Source organism: Balaenoptera musculus, chromosome 10 (assembly GCF_009873245.2).
Source record: "Balaenoptera musculus isolate JJ_BM4_2016_0621 chromosome 10, mBalMus1.pri.v3, whole genome shotgun sequence".
Taxonomy (NCBI): Eukaryota; Metazoa; Chordata; class Mammalia; order Artiodactyla; family Balaenopteridae; genus Balaenoptera; species Balaenoptera musculus.
The window spans coordinates 44954590-44978640 of NC_045794.1; the positions used below are offsets into that span (position 1 = coordinate 44954590).

Sequence of the window (24051 nt, forward strand, 5' to 3'; positions counted from 1 at the left end):
AGAAACTAACATTGTAAAGCAATTATCCTCCAATAAAAATTAGTAAACAAAACTGAGGTATACTTGATGTACAGTATAAGATATACAACATAGTGATTCACAATTTTTAAAGGTTATACTCCATTTATAGTTACTATAAAATATTGACTATATTCTTTGTGCTGTACAATACATCCTTGTAGCTTACTTATTTTATACATAGTAGCTTGTACCTCTTAACCTGCCCCTGTATTGCCCCCCTCCCCTTCCTTCTCCCAACTGGAAACCACTAGTTTGTTCTCTATATCTGAGTCTGTTTCTTTTTTGTTATATTCACTAGTTAATTGTACTTTTCAGATTCCACATATATGTGATATCATATAGTTTTTGTCTTTCTGTTTGACTTATTTCACTAAGCATAATACCCTCAAAGTCCATCCATGTTATTGCAAATGGCAAAATTTCACTCCTCTTTATGGCTAAGTAATATTCCATTACATATATACCACATCTTCTTTATCCATTGATGATGTGTTGATGGACACTTAGGCTGCTTCCATATCTTGGCTATGGTAAATAATGCTGCTATGAACACTGTTGTGCATGTATCTTTGTGAATTAGTGTTTTCATGTTTTTCAGATATATACCCAGGAGTGGAATTGCTTGGTCATATGGTAGTTTTATCTTTAGTTTTTTTTTGAAGAACCTCCATACTGTTTTCCACAGTGGCTACACCAATTTATGTTCCTACCAACAGTGTACAAGGGTTCCCTTTTGTCCATATCCTCACTAACATTGTTTTCCACAGTGGCTACACCAATTTATGTTCCTACCAACAGTGTACAAGGGTTCCCTTTTGTCCATATCCTCACTAACATTTGTTATATGTGTTCTTTTTGATGACAGCCACTCTGACAGGTATCAGGTGATATCTCATTGTGGTTTTGATTTGCACTTCTCTGATTAACGACATTGAGCATCTTTTCATGTACCTGTTCTGATGCATACTCTTTTTACCCTAAAGATTTATCCTAGACAAAGGATCTTGAGGTGTGAATGTTTTTCTGTGTCTTGTGTAGGGAAAGCAAGAGAAAAGGGAAGGCTGATAATCTCTTTTAACCCTAATAGTTAAAAGTTCTTACACGAACATAGCAGGTGGAGGGTTGAGGTATTTAGACAGATTGACAAGTCAGATCAACATTGGCAACTTTTAATTTTACATGTTTAATTCAATGCCAAACACCAACCAAACACGTTCATCATCTGACGAGTACTGCATCCCAACCCTATTTCAACATTAGGAACTGGGCTCAATCTGGTGTTCAGGGGGTGATCATAGGAAAGAAAATGAGGATGGGCGTGTCTAATGCCTTTTTAAAAATGGTGCAACATCCCCACTCATCATGTCACAAAACTCCCCATCTAGTGCTGTGACCCACCTCCAGCAGAAAGGCAAAAGGAACAGACCAGTAAGAGGGGTCTAAGGTGCCTTCTATATTTCACTCACTCCTCTCCTTTGCCAGGGTGTGCTATTAACCAAAGAAGAAGAGGAATAAGTCTCCAGAGAGCTACTGGGGCACACTGATAAAAGTGGGAGAAGCAAGAAGTGACTGAACAGGAGGCCAACACTGTTGCCTAGATTTCCTGTACCCTAAATCCATGCAGAAGCCCAGGGCTCCACAGCTTCTGTCCAGTAAGAGGAGTTTCCAGGTCCTGTATGCCCCTGCAAACTCAGATTTAAATTCACCACTTAAAAATGGGTCTATCTCTGCCCCTAGGCATCTGGCTCTTCAGTCGCTCTCATCATCATCCTCAATCTGAAATCGCTTCTTCTTCCGGATTCCTGGAGCTCCCAACTCTGGTGCTATGGGAATGACAGGGGTGAGAAGACAGGATATCTAAATTTGTTAAGGGGGAAGGAGGATGGTAGCATTTACCTTCAGGACTGGAGGGAAGAGTGCTAGAGGTTAGAAGAAAAGGCAGATCCCGACCAGACCCCTTTACCTTTGCTCCCGCCCTCATCTTCCTCCTTTTCCTCATCGCTGTCCAGCAGCTGTCGCTTCTTGGGTGCCACTTTCAGCTGCTCTTTCCCACCATCAGTCCCTTCCTCTGAAACGACCATGAGAGGCATAAAATTAGGGAACTAGGTCCTCATAGTCTCAAATACCCTATCAGCCCTCTTGATCACACGGCGGCTGCGTAAGTACTCAATAGTACTCAATAGATAAGTGGTCCTGGTATTACCCTCTGGGGACACCAGGCCTGCTTTCTTTTTCCGGGCTGACAGGAGGGCCCTCGGGGCATGTGCTCGATGCTCCTTTTGGCGCTCCTCCTCCTGTTGGTGCGCCTCTTCCTGTTGGTGCTCCTCCTCAGGGCCTTGCTCTGCGGGGACCTTAGGTTCTAATCCTGGCTGAAGCTTTTCCTCCTCCTCTGGTTGGCTCAAAGAAGCTGCCATCCTCCGGAGCTGGGTGGGACTCAGCTTGGCTGGAATTCGCCAGAAGGTTTCCTACAGGGGCAAAGAAGTCGAAAATGAGAGTAGTGGGAAAGGAGCAGCCAGCCTCTAGTGCACCAGATTTTGATATTATTCATTGAATAAATATGAGCCTACATTGGTGAAGCTCCACAAGGGTTGTAAACTCTACTTATTGCTTATTTATCTAGTATGTGCCCAATGTCTAACACAGTGCCTGATAACACCAGGAGGTTCCCAGTAAATACAGTTGTTAATTACATAAGTAAATGAATGGATCCTGGGGATCTAAAGGTGAGTCAGATATGATCCTTGCTCTCAAGGAACTCACAATCTAATGGGAGAAAGAACCAATGTACTGTAACACCACAGGATTGGGGCTATATTAAGGGAATGAACAAATCACAGCCACCAAAATGATTACAGTTGCCCCTCCGTGTCCGAGGGTTTCACATACATGGATTCAACCAACTGCAGATCAAAAACATTGGGGAAAAAAAATGAAAAATTCCAGAAAGTTCCAAAAAGCAAAACTTGGATTTGCTGCATACTGTCAACTATTTACATAGCATTTACATTGTATTAGGTATTACAATTAATATAGAGACGATGTGCATAGGTTATACGCAAATACTATGCCATTTTATATAAGAGACTTGAATATCTGTGAATTTTGGTGTTGGGGTGGGGGGGTTGAAGGAGGGATAGAGACTGCTTCTCTGAGGAAGTGACAACTGAACTAACTCTTCAAGGTTGGGTGGAGTATTCATCAGGAAGATGGGTGATCTGCCACCTTGTGTATGAGGTTGGAGCCTTCCAGTAGGGGGACTGGCATGATCAACTGTTTGGGGGTATGAAAAAGCCTACTGTTTGGAGGATGGAAAGCAGCCCCGGATGATTGTAGTGTCAGGTAGGTGTGTGGTGACGTGGCTGTGAGGCTGCAATGGCTGGCCAAGGCCAGAGACACCACTGGGAGGCTGTGGACTTTGTCCTGCAAACAGTGGGGAACCATCAAGTGCTCTGATCAGGGGAGTGATATAATCAAAACTGTATTTTAGAAAGATAACTCGGGGGCAGTGTGGAAGATGGACTTAGGAGAAGGGAAGATTGGAGAGATTAGCAGGACAGCTGCTGCAGGAGTCACAGTCAGAGGTGACAGGAAATGAGGAGGAGGGGGTGTATCTTAAAGTAGCACCAACACACTTGGCTGATGCTGTAACTGGTGTATTTACCTGCCCAGAGGCAGGAGGCCGAACCCTTAGCTTTTGTAACAGCTGCTGAAACTGTTCATTTTCCATTGCTTCCTCATTTTCTTCTGTCAGTGGCACCAGTGGAACTGCCTGAGAGCAGCCTAGGACAGGGTCAATGGTCACATGGTGAAGATGTGAAGAAAGAACTGGCCCTCCATCCCACGACCAGATCTCCAGCAGCCTCCAGACCCCAGTCCTCCTGAAACCGTCATTTATCCACTCACCAACCTCCTCCCGATCTTCCGCTGCTCGAATGAGGCAGTTCTGGAGCCACAGGAGGGGAGCAGAAAAGCCTAAGGGAAGGTGGAAAACTTATAACTGGCCCATACAACCAACCCCACCACCTGAGACAACTCTCCCAACTGGGCCCTCACCTTCCTGATGTAGGTTTTGCCCAAGGTTTTGAGTTGAAAGGATGGAGCCACCGTGGGCTTGTTCTGCTTCTGAGCCCTCCTCTTTCTCTTCATCCTCTTCACTCTCTTCCTCTGGCAGGTTTTCCTCTTCTTCTAGATCTTCCTGGCAAAAATCGTTCAAGGACTCCTCTTCATTAGGCTAAAATTCATTGGGGTGGGTAATGAACAAAAGGAGACAAGACGAAGAACTGAGTGGAGTCCTCTGGTTCCTGGCCACCCCACTGGGGGGATCTACTCAGAAGAGCCTGAGACAGGAAGAATCTGGGTGGGCTACTTCTAAGGAGCATTTCAGGGGGGGCAGGTCCAGCTGGCAGAGCCAGGGTAAGACTGTTACCAAGCTTGAGGGCGCCAACTTCTTCTGGCGTTTCTTGTACAGCTCCCGCCGCTCAGCCACCAGCCCCAGAGCCAGCAGTTTATCCACTATTCGGGCCCGTGAGCGTTTGGCTGTGATGTTCTTCATGATATTACCCAGCACATCTATAGAGAAAGAAAGTGTGAATGCCCAAGAGCAACAGGGGAAAGGGATTAGTAAAGGAAACAGAGGTCTTTGGAAAGAGGCTAGCTCAATTCACTCAAAAATGACACCACAAAAAACAGTATGGGGGTCTCTCAAAAAACTAAAAATAGAATTACTATATGACCCAGCAATTCCACTCCTGGGTATATATCCAAAGAAATAAACAAAAACACTAACTTGAAAAGATACATGCACCCCAATGTTCATGGCAGCATTATTTACAATCGCCAAGGTATAAAAGCAACCTAAGTGTCCATCAACAGATGAATGGATAAAGAAGATGTGGTATACACACACACACACACACACACAGGAATACTACTCAGCCATAAAAAAGAATGAATTTTTGCCATTTGCAGCAATATGGATGGAGTTGGAGGGCATTATGCTAAGTGAAATAAGACAGAGAAAGAGAAATATTATACATCACTTATATGTGGAATCTAAAAAATAAAACAAATGAATGAATATAACAAAAAAGAAGCAGACTCACAGATATAGAGAACAAACTAGTGGTTACCAGTGGGGAGAGGGAAGGGGGAGGGGAAAGATAAGGGTAGGGGATTAAGAGGTGCAAACTATTAGGTATAAAATAAGCTACAAGGATACATTGTACAATACGGGGAATATAGCCAATATTTTATAACAACGATAAATGGAGTATAACCTTTAAAAATTAGTGATTATAGTGAATCACTATATTGTATACCTGTAACTTATATAATAAAAAAGAAAAAAAATATATACTTAAAAACAAACAAACAAAAACGACACCACAAACAGAGCAAGTGGACAGGATGGAGAGGATAAGCCTTCCTTGGGAACAGGAAGCAGCAGGAAAAGAAATTGAGAGCTTGGCTCTCATTTCAGAGGTTCCCTGAGCTTCCAACTCACTTACCATCAGAGTCCTGGAACTCCTCAAAAAGCCGCTGCAGCTCCAGCTCCTGATCTTCCGTCCACAGTACAATCTGGGTTCCTTTCCTGTTCAGGGGGGTGTCAGTGGAAGGGGGAGCTCAGGGAGTGAAGAGTGGATTCCCCATCTCAATTCCCTCCAGAGCATGTGCCTCTACCTCTGGAAGTCCTTGACGCTGTCAGCCAGTCCCAGCTGCACCAGATGGTGGATGACCTGCTTGCGTGTCCGAGGAGCAGTTTTCAGGTGTGCCAAGATGGTGTCCACCACATCCTGACCTGAGGTGGAGGAGGAGTGAGGCAGTGAAGAGGGGTCCTGGAGCTCAGGCTGCCCTCCTCATGCTCTTCAGACCTCAAGGCCTCATACCTTCCACATCCTTATGGGCAAGGTACAGTTCCTGAAGCTGGGCCTCCTCCTCTGGGCTCCACACAGGGCGTCTGCGACTAGAAGATCTAAATGGGGAAAGGAGAAGGGGAGCATGTAGATTGTTGGCTCAAAAAGAGGAGACCAAAGGTCTTCTCTTCTAAAAAGAATAAGGGCAATGCAGGTACCGCAAAGGAGCCAGCTAGCAGAGGCCTAAGGTGTGCTTCCTTCCTCTTACTCTCCTTCCACTTAAGAACCCAAAAGTCAAACTAAGATTTTCCAGGTTGGGCCCATGGAACCTGACACTGCAGGGGCTGAGAGTATTATGGGAAAGAGAGAGAAGAGTGAAAGGAGAGGAGCTGAGATACTCAGGGAAAGAGGACAAATATTTCTATGCATCCTTATGGCTTCCCAGCACATCTTGGGATAAGGCACATATAGACTCTCTCTGGGGGGCCACCCCACTCTGACTGCCCCCCCGAACGCTGGTGAAGAAGGAAACTAGAGTAGACAGGAGACTTAGGCTCAATCCCAGTTCCTCTCTCAGGTGACCTCAGGTAAAGCATTTCACCTTTGGGGCTTGTTTTCTCACCTACGAAAGGGAAAGAAAGGTTACACCAACTGATCTGCAAGCTCTTCCAGCTCTGACACTCTGTGACTGTGTCACCCCTTCCCCACCGCCAAGCCTTCCCCATCCTCAAGCTCACCCGCCATCCAGGGAGCCATAGCCCTCAGTCATCTCTCGAACCACAGCTGTGTTCTTCCAGAACAGCAGCTCCACAAAGGCTTTTTGGTTGACCGCGGCCAATGCAAAGAACTTGCCCAGGATGTATTTGGCAAAAGTCACTAGCTCCTGTGGGAGAGGGAGACTGCTGTGAGGCCTGTGGCCTAAATGTACATAAACATGGGCCTTTAGGTATTTTTTCTAGGCCTGTTCCCAGCTGCCCCCTCCTCGCTCAGCCTCTTCTATCCTTCCCCTTGCAGCTCCCTCAACCTGCCTGTCTACTTCCTCACCGTTCTCTCATCGCTCAGCCTTGACACAGCTCGGGGCACTTTATCCCCTATCCTTTTACCCCAGGACTCCCCTACACTTCTAGAACCTCATTCTTTTGTATCTCCTTACTTTGTAGGCCCCAGCAGCAGGGTCGCTAAGCATACGATTGAAGAGGCAGAAGAGGGAAAGCTGGAAAAGCAGGGCTTCCATTTTGAGATCATAGGCCAGCCGGTGCAGCATCTTGACGACACAGTGGTTGGTGTGGGCGCTATTTTGCTTGTAGCTCCGCAGCAGCAGCACGTAGGCTTGGATGACAGTTGAGTTTGCAAAGCTGCACCAAGACAGGGAGCGAGAGGATGTCAGCGTGAGGACGTGTGGTCGTCCTCACAGCCCCACGGTCTCCACCCTGACACCAATTCCGTCCTCCCGGCCCGCACCGTTTCAGGTAGTCCAGAAAGTTAAATTCTTTCTCCAACACCTCGACCACGTGCAGCTCTTCCTCCTCCTCCTCTTCTTCATCTTCTTCCTCTGCCCCTTGTTCCTCTGGCCCCTGCTGCCCTATAGAAAGACTGAGGATTACTGGGTGTCTGTGACGCTGGCGCTAGAGAAGAGCTGGAAGGAGAGAGATGAGAAGGAAATGGAGACTCACGGGGAAGCGGGGCCCAGAAGATTTGCTTCAGCAGCTGAATCTCCTCCTCTGGGGAAATGTTCTGAGAGCCAAACACATCTCCTTCTGGCCACACCTCCCTGGAGCACAGAGGGAATATCTCAGTTATAATTTGAAGTGGGAGAAGGAATTTAGACTTATTTTATTTTCCAGCTGGAAAGAGGATGCAGACTGTTATTTCAAAGATGAAACAAAGACTCTAGGGAAATTCTCCCTCATAAGCCACACTGCAAAGAAAATCATATAGGAAGAAAAGGCAAATAATCTAAATGCGTGACATTTGAACAAATGTTGAACAAATGTACATATTCACACAATGGTGTTTTTTGTTTTTATAAATTTATTTATTTATTTATCTATTTATTTTTCGCTGCTCTCACAATGGTGTTTTAAAGCCATTAATAATTGCAGAAATATATCTGATGAGAAATGATGTTCACGGGACTTCTCTGGTGGTCCAGTGGCTAAGGCTCCACGCTCCCAATGCAGGGAGCCTGGGTTCAATACCTGGTTGGGGAACTAGATCCCGCATGCCTCCTGCAACTAAGAGTTCACATGCTGCAACTAAGAGTCTGCATGCTGCAACCTAAAGATACCGCATGCCGCAGCAAAGATCCCACGTGCCTCACCTAAGACCCGGTGCAGCCAGAATAAATAAATAAATATTTGAAAAGAAAAAAAGAAATGATGCTCACAATATATTGAGAAGTGAAAAAAATACTGTAAATCAGTATTGCAATATTTCGATCTTGTAAAAGAAGGTGTATATGATATGTCTATATGTAACACAGAGGGAAAAACTCTGGAAGATAACTCATCAAAATGTTAATGATGGCTATCTTTGGCTCATAGAATTAACTTTATTTTTTTCCCCCCAACTAACTGTGGTAATATTTCTCAAAAATGAAACAAAAACAAATAATAAACCTCCCAATAAACCAACCAAAACTCCCCAGGACTCAGTACCCTGTACAGAGCCCCAGCGCTTCTGAGGGGACTTCTCTCTTGAAGACTGAGAACCCTGTGCCACGGTGAAAGCCACTCCCTGCCCCCAAAAGCCCAGGGGCTGGATGTGGAAGGATGGGTAGGCGGGACTCTTACCGGGCAGACCTAAGAAGGGTCAGGGCCTGTGGGGCCTGGCCAGCCAGGAGACAGTCTTGGATCCGCACCATGGCTTCTGCCCGCTGTTCTTCCACGGGCACCTCTGAGGCCGCATCAAAGGGAACCATGGAGTCCAAACTGAGCTCAGAATCCTAGAGAGGGATTATTAAAGCTTTGGTAACAGTTGGGGCGGGGGAGACCCAGAGAGCCTGCCCAGAGCACTACCCTCAAGAAACAGAGAGTAGGACTTCCCTGGTGACGCAGTGGTTAAGAATTCACCTGCCAATGCAGGGGACACGGCTTCGAGCCCTGGTCCGGGAAGATCCCACATGCCACGGAGCAACTAACCCCGTGCGCCACAACTACTGAGCCTGCACTCTAAAGCCCACGAGCCACAACTACTGAGCCCGTGCGCCACAACTACTGAAGCCCATGCACCTAGAGCCCGTGCTCTACAATAAGAGAAGCCACCGCAATGAGAAGCCCATGCACAGCAATGAAGAGTAGCCGCCGCTTGTTGCAACTAGAGAAAGACTGCGCGCAGCCATGGAGACCTAACGCAGCCAAAAATAAATAAATAAATGTATTAAAAAAAAAAAAGAAAGACAGAGTTTCTGCAACTACTTACCTGGGCACAGCACTGTAGCTGCTCGGCCAGGGAGGGCCACACAGACTCCATTTCCTCTGGGCTGTAGGGGACATTACCAGAAGCTACGGACTGATCTAGGACCTTCTTTTTCTTCTTTCTCTTCTTTCGTTTGTTCTACAGAGAAGAACTGTGTTAGGATGGCACGAGAGCTAGGGAGGCCTTTTCCCCATCAATGTCCTCTATTAACTAAATAATTAGATGTCTGAATTAATTAGACATTCACAGAGTGACCACTATGTGCTACTCAATGGCAATGGGGAAGCAGCAGTGAAGAGCACATTTCCTTGCCCTTGAGGCGCTTGTGGCCTAGTGGGGGAGACAGGTAAGTAGACAGGTAAATGACACTACAGCCTGGATAAGACCTAGAACATGGCTGAGCATAAAACGCCATAGCAGGAACAGCACGTGACTCATTTCTTGCGGCAGTGATACCTTAAACAGAAGCCTAGAGAATGAGCAAATTTGCTCTGAGGATAAAAAATTCTATATGAAAAGGCTTTATAAAATGCAAAGCACTCTGCAAATGTAAACCACAATTTTTTCTCCTGAAAAGCAGGAGAATGAGAGTCAATACCCTGACCCCGCTCCCCCAAGTCATGGCTGTGAACCAGTCTTCGCTGTGGGCAAATAGGAGGGCCTGTGAGGCCCTTAATGAGGTTCATGCTTTATTCAAGGAACTTACAAACACACTAAAGGTCAGGAGCATGAGTTTGGATTCCAGCAGACCAGGATTTAAGTATTGACGCTAGCCATATACCAGCAAGACCTTGGACAAGTTGCTTAACCACTCTGCGCATGTGTCCTAGTGCTACTGTGAGGATTATAGGGAAACCTTAGCACAACGTCTGAGACATAGTAAACGCTCGATAAATGATAGCACCTGTTAGTACTGCTAATACAACAGAGCTCCGAGTGTAAATAGACCTTTTAGAAAAGTCTCATTGGTACTACAGCCCCTTTCAAGTCCAGTTCTGACCAAGTTTTAACCTATAGCAAACAGAATTATAGGAAAATTTTTACAAAGCAGAGTCCTTGTGTCTCCAGGATAGAAATTCCTTGAGGTTTTCTTCTTGTCCCAGACTTTTCTTTTATTATATCATTTCAGGCTCATGGGTAGATGTTACAACCAACTTTAAAAACCAGGACTCAGGGCTTCCCTGGTGGCGCAGTGGTTGGGAGTCTGCCTGCCAATGCAGGGGACACGGGTTCGAGCCCTGGTCTGGGAAGATCCCACATGCCGCGGAGCAGCTGGGCCCGTGAGCCACAATTACTGAGCCTGCGCGTCTGGAGCCTGTGCTCCGCAACGAGAGGCCGCGATAGTGAGAGGCCCGCGCACCGCGATGAAGAGTGGCCCCCGCTTGCCACAACTAGAGAAAGCCCTCGCACAGAAACGAAGACCCAACACAGCCATAAATAAATTAAATAAATAAATAAATAAATAAAGCATGACACAAATTAAGCAATGTGAATACTATCAAGCTTTAAAAAAAAAAAAAAAAAAAAAAAGATATTCAAAACCAGGACTCACACAAGCAGCTTAAGTTATTCTAACAGTAACTAATACAGGATGAGATCCCAGACCTTTGACTTTTTTTTTTTTTTTTTTTTTTGGCCGCACCATGCGGCATGTGAGATCTTAGTTCCCTGACTAGGGATCGAACCTGGACCCCTGCAGTGAAAGTTCAGAGGCTTAACCACTGGACCACCAGGGAAGTCCCCAGACCTCTGACTTTTAATGTAAGGCCCTTTCTATCTCATTACAGTGCTTCTGAAGTATAACCAGGAAATAGCACAGCATAATTACTAAATTCTAAAATTATTAACCCCCTGGGACTTCCCTGGCAGTCCAGTGGTTGAGACTTCGCCTTCCAATGCAGGGGGTGTGGGTTCCATCCCGAGTCGGGGAGCTAAGATCCCACATGCCACGTGGCCAAAAAAAAAAAAAAAAACCCCAACAGACATAAAACAGAAGCAATATTGTAACACATTCAATAAAGACTTTAAAAATGGTCCACATCAAAAAAAAAAAATCTTAAAAAAAAATAAGTAAATAAAATAAAATTATGAACCCCCAGAGTCTATGTGCTTAGCACAGAGCAGGCGTTTAATAAATGTTTCCTGAATGAATTAAGATACTTATGGTAGATCAGGGATCAACCTAATGAGAGGAGACTCACAAGGCAGAACCACATTGGCAACACCAACAAAACTCTTGCCCTTAGTTCAGAGTAGTTCTAACAGACCAGCTTAAGCTACAGAAAATGTTGAGGAGAAAGAGGCCCCTGTCCTTTCTGTCCCCCACCCTTTCCCCCCAGCTCTTTCTACACCCTGGGCTGCCCTGTACCTGCACCATCAGGTTCCCACGGCTCCGACAGAACCGCTCCAACATCTTGAGGAAGAGGTGGGTGGTTTCCACCAGGTCACGAAGGAAAGAGCGGGGCTGGCATCTCTCATCAAACTTTCGAAAGAGTGCCAGGAAGAGCTCTCGGTACTCCATCACATAGAAAATGTTGTCTAGAAACAGGGAAGAGAAAGGAATGGAAGGACTGATCTGGAAAGCTTGGGGAAAGGAGAGACGGGTGAAGCTGGGTCTGGGAAGAGTGAGTTTCGGATCAAGAGGCAGGGAAGGCGGGATCAGAGACCAAACCAGGCCTCACTCTGGATGATGCGGCTGCTCTCCCTCACAGCCTCGTCTGGGGACACATTCATCTCATTCACTGTGGCCAGCAGCTCCTGATAGGCCTTCAGAGCCAGGTGCATCCTGTGAGAGGGAAAGAGGTAAAATGGAGGACAGCTTAGGACCTTGGTTCATGGAAACAGTATCACCCTTTGCACCCTCACCCGCCAAAATAGTTCCATCAAAAACAGAATGACCCAGCCAGTCCTTGCTCCCCAGCTGACCACCTGAAGCCTGAAACAGGACAGAAAGTACCATCCAGAATTCAGGCATTCAGATTCCCAGCCAGGCCAAGATGTCCACTCTGACCCCAATTCTCCTCCTGCTCACCGGCGTGCCCAGGAGGTGGCTTCCTTGCGGTCGGTCAGCATCATCTCATAGTACTTGGTGAGGTTCTGCTCAATGAAGTGGAAGGTGCGGACACTGAGGGTCTCAGAAACCAGGCCTGGCCGGAAGGAGGCAGCTCGGTTGAAGGCCATGAAGAAAGCCAAAGCCCACATGTAGTAGGTCTCATCGTGCTGCTGAGCCTTCTCCCGAAGCAGGTGGTCCTGATGTCCAGGAAAAACAGACCACTTCATGACCTCAGGGCTTCCAACTGCCTCCTGTCCTATGATGACCAGGTGGACCCTGGACACCACTGTAACAATATTCTAGGACCCAAATTTCCATCCCTCTCTCATTCTCCCCACATTCCCTTCCCCTTCCTCTGCGGCAATCTCTATAGCTTTTTTTGTCGTATCAATAACCCCCTCCCTCCTGACTTCATCACCATGTCTCAGGCGCACCCTACATCCGTCTCACCTACTAGTCCACTCTCCATGGTCAGCTTTCCATGGGTTCCTCCCCAGCTTGCCCTTCTTACCCACCGCTGCCCCAATAACCTCTCTACTCCAACTTTCCTAGGCTCTCACCTTCACCGAGCCCATGAGCCGGTTGTAACAGTTCTCCAGGAACTCAGAGCAGAAGTCTCTGAGAAAGAGTCTCACATTGAGGGCAGAGCGGCGCTGAACGGACAGCTCCCGGGCAGCCTGGCGACGTTTAGGTACCCGTCGGGGCTGCTTTCCCAAATCTGAAGTGTAGTTTTGGAGCTGGGGATGTAGGTTGAGGGAATTAGAATTACTCCTAACCACCTCCCTCCCCGACAGCTCTTTACACATCCTTGGTACTACAGTTTTCTCAGAAGAAACTTGTAGAAGGTGCTCTCCCTCTGGTACTAAGTGAATATGCAGGTAAAGACAGTGCCAAAAGCTCTATTTCTCCTAGGTCTCCAACTTTCTAAGCCCAAGAACAGAGAAGATTTACCTCCAGAGAGATAAAGGCCCCCCACTCCACAATGTTCCCACCCCTGATGGGAGAATACTCACATTGTGGAGACCTTTGTGAAAGATGAGGTCCCTCTCCCCAATGGATTTCAAGCCCTGGACAATGTAGGAGCCCCCAAATCGAGAATGCCTGCAGAGAAAAAAAAGTCCAGGGTGATTCCTCAATTCTCTGGAAGCTCCATTCCCATTCTCTTTCAGCAGCACATCAGAGCATGTTGTAACTGCAAAGTGCTCTCTGGTCACCACTGCCTTAGCATTTGGCCCAAGCCCTAGCATTCCACAGTGCAGGAACGGGAACATGGGTAGAGCGGCTCTCCACCACTCACCTGTTGCCTCGCTGCAGGGCTCGAGTCTTCTTTTCTGCCATCTCTCGCTGGCGCAACACCTCCAGTTCTGCCACAGCTGTCCTCCGCTCCTGAGCTAAGCGTCCCTGCCCTACTCCTGCCAGCTGCTCAGGGTTCTAGATTTAGAACAAGGAGGGAAGAGTCAGAAGGACAGTCATTCCCTATTCTGAGTTCACTCCTAGTGGGGACAGAAAGAGTGAACAAAATAGGACTGTTGATGGGACCCTGTACTTAAGACATGGCTATTCCACCTGGCACCTGCCTTCCCCAGGTATTTCAGTCATGATACAAGAGCAATTCCGGCCGCACAGCAGAAACGGACATGAGGGAAGGGATTGAGGCAACAGGTGAGTGTCTCACCTGGTCACGAAACATAAGGGAGATGATCTCCAGCACATGGAGGCTCCACTGATGCTCCGCAGTTGCGCTGGCCAGGAAGAGGAGCAGGTCGTCCAGGCCACTGAGGTGAATCGCCCAGAGAAGCCGGTCGTGGACACTGGCGTCATCATCGATCCTCTGAGCGGTAAGCGGTGAGGGGAAAAGGGGAGATCAGTCAGTTCTACTGCCCTGCCTTGAGGTTTTCCAACTCACTCCTTGACGAAGGTCCCTCCCCGAGTTTCATCAGAGGACAGAACAGCGAAAAAGGGGCAGCCCAACCTAATCAAGCACAAGAACTCAGACCAGCCAAGATCACCTTCTCCTGATCAAGGTCGGCTGGGACATGGAGAACATTTCTGACCAGCAGCAGGATCCGCTCAATCAGCAAGCTGTCTTCCTCCTGCCGTTCCTCCCAGCCCTGGTCAGAAGAAGGAGAGTTAGAGGACAAGACCCCCTGTGGAAGGCGGGAGGCATCTACCCTGACGGGGCGAGAGAGGCACAGAGAAGAATCAGGATTAAAAAGAAAGAACAGGAAGAGTTCGAGCAGTCCCGAGGCAGCAGAGACAGCGGATTGGACTTGTACCCCCAAGGACTGGGACCGTATCTCCAAACCCCGCATGTTCTGACGCCCCACCTGGGGTTCTGCCCAGGGGAGGAGCAGGGCACTAACTGTCCCCTGGGATCTTGTGAGGTGGAGACTCACCAGCTGCAGCAGCTCATACAACGTTTCACTGAGGACTCCAAAAGCCTTCTCACTGGCAAAGGCCTATGAAACAGGGGGGTGGACCTTAAGTAGCCCCCACCCTCTCCTTTCCCACCGCCCCTAAACTCTGCCCCGGGATTCTGGAGGAAAACCTCACCTCTTTGTAGGCCTGCAAGTACGCTAGCACCTGCAGAAAGTGGTGCCGGAAGCTGGGCTCCTTGGGCACGCTGCCAAAACAGAGCAAGGCTGGTTGTGTCAAGTTCACCATCAGCCTGGGGAGACCATGAAGGAGGGAGAAGCTGTTCAGTTTCCTCACCAGGCACAAATACCAAAGGCTGGCACACAGTATATGTTAAAAAGCTGGGGGATCAACAACGAGGTCCTGCTGTATAGCACAGGGAACTATATTCAATATCCTGTGATAAATCGTAATGGAAAAAACATAAAAAAGAATGTATATGTATGTATAACTGAATCACTTTGCTGTACAGCAGAAATTAACATAGCATTGTAAGTCAACTATACTTCAATTAAAAAAAAAAAAAAAAAAAAGCTGGGGAATCAACCTGATAACAGCATGAAAGAGAGACTGGTCCTGGCGGTGCTGGGTAAGGATGGGTAGGAGGTCGCTCTGCAGGATTTGCGCTGCCCCCAGCTGCTGCCGTACATCTCGCGTCTCATCCTCATGCCTCAAGTAGCGGATCAAATCCTTCACACTCTCTTCAGGGACAGAATAAACACTTACATGGAACCCTGGCAGAAGCTCTACCCAGGCCCATGTGCTTTTCATACCCATGGCTTGAGAAATTCAAAAGACCTAGACTCAAGCGTTTTTTTTTTTAACCTGTTACCTCAAAAAGAGACTCACCTAAGCAATCTGGCTCCTTGTGGTAAGTGTCTCCCTCCAAGTACCCAAGAGCACTGCATGTGGCTAGAAGTTCACAATTCATCATGTTCAAGTCCATACATCAGTGGACCAGCCGTTAGAGAAGAAAGGCAGGTGGAGCCAAGGGAGCTAGAAATTACGAGGCCTATAGAGACAAGGAAAGATAACAAATGTAGGGGGACTTCCCTGGTGGCTCAGTGGTTAAGAATCCACCTGCCAATTCAGGGCACATGGGTTCGTGCCCTGTTCTGGAAAGATTCCACATGCTGCGGAGCAACTAAGCCTGTGCATCACAACTACTGAGCCTGTGCTCTACAGCCCATGCTCCTCAACAAGAGAAGCCACTGCAATGAGAAGCCCGCGCACAGCAACAAAGAGTAGCCCCTGCCCGCCGCAACTAGAGAAAGCCTGCACGCAGCAACAAAGACCCAATGCAACCAAAAATAAAAATAAACAAATAAATAAATAAATCTATTAAAAAAAAACCAAAACAAAACAAATGTAGGGTCCTCCCCATAAAAGGGAGGGGGGAGCAGGCAGGGCCCTAATGCTCTGAGTATTCTGATCAAGGTCCTCAAATGCTTCACTTTTGTCAGCACCGGAAGTGCTGTTCCCAGTCCCAGGGAAAGCTTTAAGTTAAGACTTCTACCCAGGAGGCTCCGAGACTAAGAATTAAGCCATCCCATCCTCTAAATCGGGTCTGAAACTGTAGAAACAGTATGTTTGAGTCTAGATAACCTAGTAGAAAGAAAGGCTGGTTAGCAAAGGGCATCAACTCTGAGAATTTCACCCTGAGAAAGCTCTGCAGCCTTGTGAGAAGGTGGGAGAATAAGCTTCCCTCTGCCTTAAAATTGCCGGGGGAATTCCCTGGCGGTCCAGTGGTTAGGACTCAGCGCTTTCACTGCTAAGGGCCCAGGTTCAGTCCCTGATCGGGGAACTAATCCCACAAGCTGCGCAGCATGGCCAAAAATAAAAAAATTGCTGGACCCGGTCCCCCTCCACCTTCCACCCACACAGTTAGAGCTCTTCTGTACCACAAGAACTGAGAAAACCCAGCTCTGACTGTACAGTGATCCCACTGAGGATCTGATATATCCCAGGAGCCCTGAGGCTTCTGAGGCCCTGGGGATGTGTAAAGAAAGTTCCCTCACTCTCCTCCCCCAAGTTACTCTTAAATTTTGGTGATCTTAGTAGAGGCCAGTACCTAACAGAATGGGTGAGGAAAAGAAGTAAATAGGAACTAGTTAAATTCCTTGTCCCTCTCCACAGAAGAACCATCTTCCTTTTCTGAAGCACACCCCCTTTTATTAAGATCCCTAAACCCTCATCAGATAAGCAAATAGGCACAGATCCTGGATGTTTCAGCACCTGACACTAGTCTCACACACACACACACACACACTACATGCACTATGCGTCCCCTTGTCACATTCAGCCACACTCTCAGCACGCAGCAGCTTCCTCTAAAAACACCTTTCCCTGTTCCATACGTACCCCTAGCCCAACTCCACCCCTGTTCCCCCACAGGAAATAAGAAATGGGCCATGTCCAAAGGACCAAGGTTTAATGCCTGATGTTATCTCCATGCATTTATGTAACTGGGCTACTTCTCTAGGCTGCTGCCTTCCCTTCCCCTACCCAGTGCTAATCTCCTTTCTGACCGCTCAGCCCAACAACAGTGAGCCAGTAAAACACAGAATGACCAGGAAAACTGAAGGGATACCTGCCTTTGCTGTCCTTTCTCATGGGACTTGCAGACCCTAAGACCTGGGCTCCAGTGAGGTAGGTGCAGTGTGTGAGATCTGTGACTCTCCTCCAAGATGGATCTAGCTTAAAAAAAAAAAAAAAGATACATGTAGCTTTTCCAGACAGACCACTGGTGTATACACACACACACACACACACACACACACACACACACACAGAGCAGACCAATTCTAATATTCAATAATATTCAATATTTGTAAAACTGGCCCCAGCAGAGTACTCAAACCTCTGCTTTCAACACATCGTTTTACCTGAAAGGCAAAAATAACAGAGGTGGTAACTGCTGTTACCTGGCTACCTAAATAAAAGCTGGAGAGGAAAGGAGATAGGGAAGGAGCATCCTTGCAGATGTGAGAAGGGAAGAGGTTATGTAAGAGACCTAAGACTTCAGGTTCTAATCCCCTGCAGTTCTGACAAAACCAGAGAGCGACAAGCAAAGTAGAGGAAGAAATGGGTCAGATGACTATGATAAAGCTCCCAGGCAAGTTGGGTTTACGTGAGGCAAGCTGGCAGTCTTGGGCCTATTCATTAGAACTGGAATAAAAGAGCTCTAAACAGGAGTTCCAGCCCTCACTGGTAGAAACATACTATTAAAAAATCAGCCAGGGACAGAAAACTTACAGTTCACTCTCTTTTCATGCAGTTATCTAGAAGCTACTCACCTAGTCTGTGTGGCCTCATCTTCCTCTCCTAGACCACTTATAACCTGATTATCTGTCTTATATCTACTTCACACTTACCCATCCAACCCACCACTTCTTAAATCCATGCCTTAGGTGCCTCGTCTGGCTATCTAGCCCCCCAACCCAGGAACATAAACATACATATTCCAAGACATAGCGCCCCCTCACGCTCTCCAAACCTTGCTCCCTCCTTCTGGAAGGTCCACCTCCCTTAACTCCAAAAGTTCTAAGCCTATCTGATCTTCAAGATCCAGCTCAAATGCCACTCCTCCACGAAGCTCTCCCTGATAGCCTACAGCAGGACAGGATCTGACGGCACATATCATTCTAAATGGACTTCCTCCTCCGTCACTGAACTACTTCTTTACGTTATAATAACTTAGAATACATCTTTTCTCCTCTACTAAATGTTGTTTTATGCATTTCTGAATGCACTGAATTTCTTTCATAAGACAGACATTCAGTAGAAACTGTTAAATGCAACTTGGTGTAATAGAAAGAACAGTACAACGGTCAGAAGGTGGGGTCAGAGTCCTGGCTTCACTGCCTACCTGCCCATTTATTCCTCATCAAGTCAGTCTTAGCTTCCTTATCTGAGAAGTAAGGGAAAGGATACTGTGGCAGCCATGGAAGTGCCTGCTCAGATTTCTCAAGAAAGAACTTTCCATTCAGCTGCAAAGAATGCAGTTAGCTGACAGCACCTCCAGGACCCACCTCAGCCCTACTCTTCCTGGGCAGTCCCCCAGCTAATGACTAAGCACAGGGCTCACTAAAGTCATAGTGAGCGTGGGCTCACTATAGTTACCTCCACCAAATTCTTTCCTCCTACAAAGAGGGAAAAGGAGAAACCACAAGTGATGTTTCAGGATAACGGGACAGAAGAGATATATACAAGCTTTTAATTTCTCTTTGTTCCAATCGGAGTACTTTATTCTCCTTCCTGAGTTTTCTGCTTTGAAAATAATTCTCCCCATGCCACCTCTTCGACCCAGAACAAAGGCAAAACAGGAAAACCAGCCATTCTGGCTTACCAGAGAACCAATAGAAAAAAGAAATTTTTTTTTTTTTTTTCTGAAAAAATGTTTACCTTAGAATTAACAAAACATGCAAGTAAAAGCATTAACATTATACCCTCAATGTCTCAACTACCTAAACAGTCATTCTCAAGCCAGGCTGTACTTTAAAACCACCTTAGGATACCTGCTTAGGCCCTGTCCAAATATTCAGAAACTCCAGGGGCTGGAGAGAAGGGGCACAGGCACAGTATTTAGGAAACGCTCGCCAAATGATCCTATAATTGGGAACTGCTTTAACATATACAAGACTATTATGCTGAAGGAAAATCAAGATGCAAAGGCGGGGGGAAAAAAAAGATGCAAAGGTGGTCTACAACTTTATTCAACAATCAGCAGTTAGTTCTCATCATTTTTTTAATTGATGACCTTCTAGATAGGGTTTTTTGAGTTTTTTGTTTTGTTCTGTTTGCTTTGTTTTAAAATACTGACTGGGGTAATATAGTTGTTCCCCAACTTCTGGATTTCATGGATGGGTCTTTAATTTTTTTTCAATTTAGGGAGACTAACCTAAGGTGGTAGACTCTAAATTTTGTAACTTAAGGACAATTAAAAAAAAAATACAGACACACAAACCTCCTATATTGCTGGTAGGACTGTAAAATGGTGCAGCTGCTGTGGAAGTTGGTTTGGCAGTTCCTCAAAATGTTAAACAGAGTTACCATAGCACCTAGCAATTCCACTCCTAGGTATATATCTGAGAGAAATGAAATGCACGTCCACACAAAAACCTGCACACCAATGTTCACAGCAGCATTATTTATAATAGCCAAAATGTGGAAAACCCCAATGTCCATCAATTGATGAATGGATAAACAAAAAGTGGTATATCTACACAATGGAATATTATTTGACAATAAAAAGGAATGAAGTACTGATACACGCTACAATATAGATGAAATTTGAAAACATTACATTCCATGAAAGAAGCCAGACACAAAAGGTAACATATTGTAAGATTCCACTTATATGAAATACCCAGAATAGGCAAATCCAGAGAGACAGAAAGTAGATTAGTGGTTGCCAGGGACTGGGAAGAGGAGGCAATGGGGAGTGACTGCTAGTAGGGACGTATGTGGTTTCTTTTGAGGGTGATAAAAATGTTCTAACATTAGATAGCAGTAACAGTTGCACATCTCTGTGAATTGTACATTTTAAAAGGGTGAATTTTATGGTATGTGAATTATATCTCAATACAGCTGTTATAAAAAAACACCCAATTACTATACATTGTTTTCAGTATTTAAACACCAAAAAACCCCCACAAAAACCTAAGAAGGACAAAAATCCCAGAATAAAGTACAGTCCTTTAATACATTTAATTTTATGAAAAAACTCATTATGTTGTATTTTCACATTTTATCACAGACAGATGAGAAACTCTGTCAAACACCTTAGACAAAGCAGATCTGGACATTTAAAAGGGATGTTAGTTACTTTTCTCACTCAACTAAGTACTAAGCAGTTGAGATGAAGCAATAATCATCTCAAATGCAGGCCTCAAAATGCAAGAACCAAAGGAAAATAAAGGATAAAATATTAAATACACTTGCAATTCAAAATAGAAAATTAACACATTTCTTGAAAACAAAATAAAACCAAGCAAAAAACTCTGTCCCAAACCAACCCTGCTCTAAGAACCAGCTTTGAGATTCACTAGTATGAACAGAATGACGCTTGGCATTTGAATTCCAGTTCTGTCCAGTACTAAGTTGGTGATCTTGAGCATGTGGCTTAACCTAAACCTCAGTTTCCTTATCAGTACACTGAGAAAAATAAGTAGGGGGTGGTTCAGATGAGATCATGGAAATCAGTGTCATTTGTGGACCAATGGACGCTGGTCCACAAACTGTTAGCAGTCTGCATCAAGATATGGACAAAAACAAAGCATAAGCATTTAGAACATCTTATAGCAATTTGACGCAGTTGATGTTTGTTGAATCTAATAGTAAAAATGCCTATATTCTGTATGTCTCTTTTTAATGTTATTTCTCTAGTAATTTAATTTTTCTAATAATACTATTCTAGTTCTACTATTTTAGAAAAGTACTTTATATTTCAAGTGATATATCACAATAAAGCTAGAAAAAAAAGAAAGAATGAAAAGTACCGGTCTGCAACAGCTTGGGGGGGAAAAAAACCCTGGTCGTTCACCACGAAAGTTTGAGAAGCTCTGATATCAAACACTTTACTGAGTGTTGAGCAGAAAGAATTCTCAAAATATTAATTTCCTCTCCATCTATTGGACTCTATAGTCAGTCACTAAGTGCTTACAAAGATCCTCCAAGGCAAAAGATAGTGCTGTGCAGGTGCAGTGGCTGCAGTGCTAAAGAAATTTAAGGAATTTAGTTGCAGAAATAAAACTAGGGCTCTTTTCAGGTTAAAGTAGCCAAGGAGGTTTTGTCAGAGAAAGTGTGATTAGAACTGGGCCTTTGAAGGCTGCATAGAATTCAGGCAGCTGAGAGGAGGAGGGGAACTTAAGCAGAGAATTTGCCAGAGTAAAACCAGAGAGGGAGCCACTATGAATAGAGGAGTCTTAACAGGAAAGCAATGGAAAAGAGGGTTGGAACCGGCTTTATGGGAAAACTTGGTCTTTGTCTATCAATTCAAGGATTTAGAACATAAGCCTGGGACTAACTGAAGATTTCTGAGCTGAAAAACAAAATGATCAAACTGGGGTCGCACAACCAGGAGCACATATCCTACTGGTGTATCACTACACATCACTCTCTGTAAGGTCTCAATCTTTTTTCCTTTTACTCCATTCACTCTGCAAAAGATCCCAACCTCAGATCAATGCAACCATTTGCTTTCTAGACTCCTGGATTCAAATCTAGAGTCAGATCTGCTAGAGGAAACCAAACAACCCTGCAAAATGATACACAACAAATGTGGTCTCCAACCTGAACAGGTCCTCAGCCTGGCCCAGCAAATCCTTAGTGTTCCTGGCCCTCTCCCTCTTCTCCTTCCCAAGGAACAGCTGTTTCTAACTTTCACCATTACCCTCAAGCCCCTTTACTCCACTGCTTCCCACACCTCTCAGCTGGTGTCTCAGGTCCCTTCCTCTCAGAACAACTGAGATCATCAGAAACGAACTGTCTCAATTCTCTCCACCCAAGCCTAAAAACATACATATTTCAAATGAATCTAAGCCCTCCATTTGTGAATGATCAATTACTTCTCGTCCCTCAATTGCTTCTTCCTCATTCCTCATTTGTTTCCAATTTTTTCTTTATACTGGCTCCATTCCCATATGTTATGAGTTGCTCAAAGCTCCTCCATCTTAGGGGGTGGGAAAACCCCCCAAAACAAAAGAAAACAAACACCTTTCCTTGACCTCATATTGGCTGCTCCTCCACTCCTCCTTAAGTGATGATGCTCCGCAGGCTTGCGTCTTTTTCTTCTTTTGGTGGCCCTGCCACACAGCTTGGGGGATGTCAGTTCCCCAACCAGGGCTTGAACCCGGGCCACGGCAGGTATCATAAGTGCTCAACACATGCTTTCTAAGCTGAAGTAGACAAGTTTCGAAGTTGAGGGAGGAGAGGTTGGGGCTGGAGATTTGGAGGCATCAGGATGTAAGGCGGTGTGTCAAGTTGTGAAAGTAGATAAACTTACTCAAGAGAGTTCTGAGAGGAGTAAGGAAGCCAGGGCAGACTTCTTTGTCACCCTGTAACTGCAGAGGACTCATTTACACGTGTTCTTCCTTCCAGTTCCGTCAGGGCAGGAACTCTGTTCTATTCATCTCTGTCCACCTGGTACTGAGCACAGGGCACAGTACATGTTAGGAGCTCAGTAACCTTTTACTCAGTTGTATAAGTGCCACTGATAATAGAGGGAGGTAAAATACTTCAGGGACACAGAGGAAGAAGTGACTACTTAGGCCCAGGAGGGCTGGAAATAGAGGTTTTCAGCGGGACAACTGAGCTCCTGAAAGAGAAGTTCATTTGGCAGAGAAGTGGCAAGAACTTCAAGTAGAGGGAACAGCAGGAGCACAGGTACCAAAGCGTGAAAGAGCACAATGCAGACACACCCTTTCCACAGGTTTGGGAGTCAAGTGCATGAGATAGAAAAAAATGATAGGGAGCTTTAGAAAATCAGCTGAGAGGGTCAGAGTCAGACTGCCAAAGGCCATGGACACCCACCTAAAGATATAAACTTGACCGTGGGCGGCCAAAGAGGAGTTTTAAATTTAATCTGAAATGACCAGATCTACTTTTTATAACGGTAATTATGTAGTGGCAGCACGAAGGGCCAAGAATTGAGAGACTCAAGGGAAGGAGCTTAATTAACGGCTGATGGTCCGGCTAACAAACCCAAGCAGAGGCTGTATCCTCCTTAAGCCTTCTACCCGAGGGAAAGGAAGGAAGGGAATGAGAAATCCATTTTATAAAAACTCAAGATTTAAGTCAAGCGACCAGTGAATCCCAGCTCTTGCTGACCACCAAGCTGTACACCTATTTTTTTCGGGTCTGAACTGGATGGAAAGTTCCGAAAGGTAAATGCCCGGGAAGCTTCTGTTTTACTTTAAGGGTTCCAAGCCCCTTCCCATCACAGCCGCACCGCTGCGCGAGGACCTATCTGTGCAGAATCGCGTCGGGAAAATGACGGGACGTCCCAGGAGAGTTGGAAACGCTTTGGTTCCCACACAGGACGCGGGGTGAGGACGCGTGCGCACCTAAAGCGCGCGCCCCGCCCCCGTCTTTAAACCGGGTGGCGGGAAAGGGGACTCCGCGCCTCCCAGAAGAGCCCCCGCGGCTTCGAAGGGACGCAATCCGCTTAGAGCCCTCTCGCCCAGACACTCACCCGCTCCCCGCCGGCCCTCAGGATTCCCGCGGAGCCAGCAGCGGCCGCCACATTTCCCGCCACCCGGCTGGGCTGGACCAGATCCCGCCTACGTGGGGAGC

The 24051-nt window shown here is 46.1% G+C and overlaps 1 protein-coding gene across 6 annotated transcripts; it reads right to left on the reverse strand.

Moving 5' to 3' along the window:
* Positions 1 to 1169: 1169 nt before the first annotated feature.
* On the reverse strand, positions 1170 to 24047 carry TIMELESS (timeless circadian regulator). Of its 6 annotated transcripts, none has more exons than XM_036867432.1 (31): positions 23951 to 24010; positions 22763 to 22905; positions 17348 to 17450; positions 15607 to 15769; positions 15305 to 15458; positions 14896 to 15010; positions 14739 to 14801; positions 14352 to 14453; positions 14018 to 14173; positions 13640 to 13773; positions 13356 to 13443; positions 12903 to 13079; positions 12322 to 12539; positions 11972 to 12075; positions 11659 to 11828; positions 9294 to 9428; positions 8666 to 8817; positions 7547 to 7644; positions 7335 to 7455; positions 7027 to 7228; positions 6611 to 6756; positions 5907 to 5992; positions 5701 to 5818; positions 5529 to 5611; positions 4448 to 4590; positions 4075 to 4252; positions 3925 to 3993; positions 3683 to 3801; positions 2225 to 2486; positions 1985 to 2089; positions 1170 to 1844 (listed from the first exon to the last, which is right to left on the reverse strand). In XM_036867432.1, exons 4-31 carry the CDS (start codon positions 15701 to 15703, stop codon positions 1771 to 1773), a joined length of 3669 nt encoding a protein of 1222 aa, XP_036723327.1. In that variant the 5' UTR covers positions 15704 to 15769; positions 17348 to 17450; positions 22763 to 22905; positions 23951 to 24010; the 3' UTR covers positions 1170 to 1770. The 6 variants fall into 6 exon arrangements, with proteins under 6 accessions (XP_036723327.1, XP_036723328.1, XP_036723324.1 ...); XM_036867433.1 differs by having other exon boundaries at positions 17348 to 17454; XM_036867429.1 differs by lacking the exon at positions 22763 to 22905 and having other exon boundaries at positions 17348 to 17454; positions 23951 to 24047.
* Positions 24048 to 24051: the final 4 nt, after the last annotated feature.

Excerpts from the sequence above, each read along its gene's own strand:
- TIMELESS (XM_036867429.1), bottom strand. The coding sequence starts at position 15,703 with ATGGACTTGAACATGATGAATTGTGAACTTCTAGCCACATGCAGTGCT. Across the intron at positions 6,757-7,026 it reads CTGCTGCTGGGGCCTACAAA|GAGCTAGTGACTTTTGCCAA; the intron begins GTAAGGAGATAC and ends CCTCTCCCACAG. Across the intron at positions 1,845-1,984 it reads AGATGAGGGCGGGAGCAAAG|CACCAGAGTTGGGAGCTCCA; the intron begins GTAAAGGGGTCT and ends TCATTCCCATAG.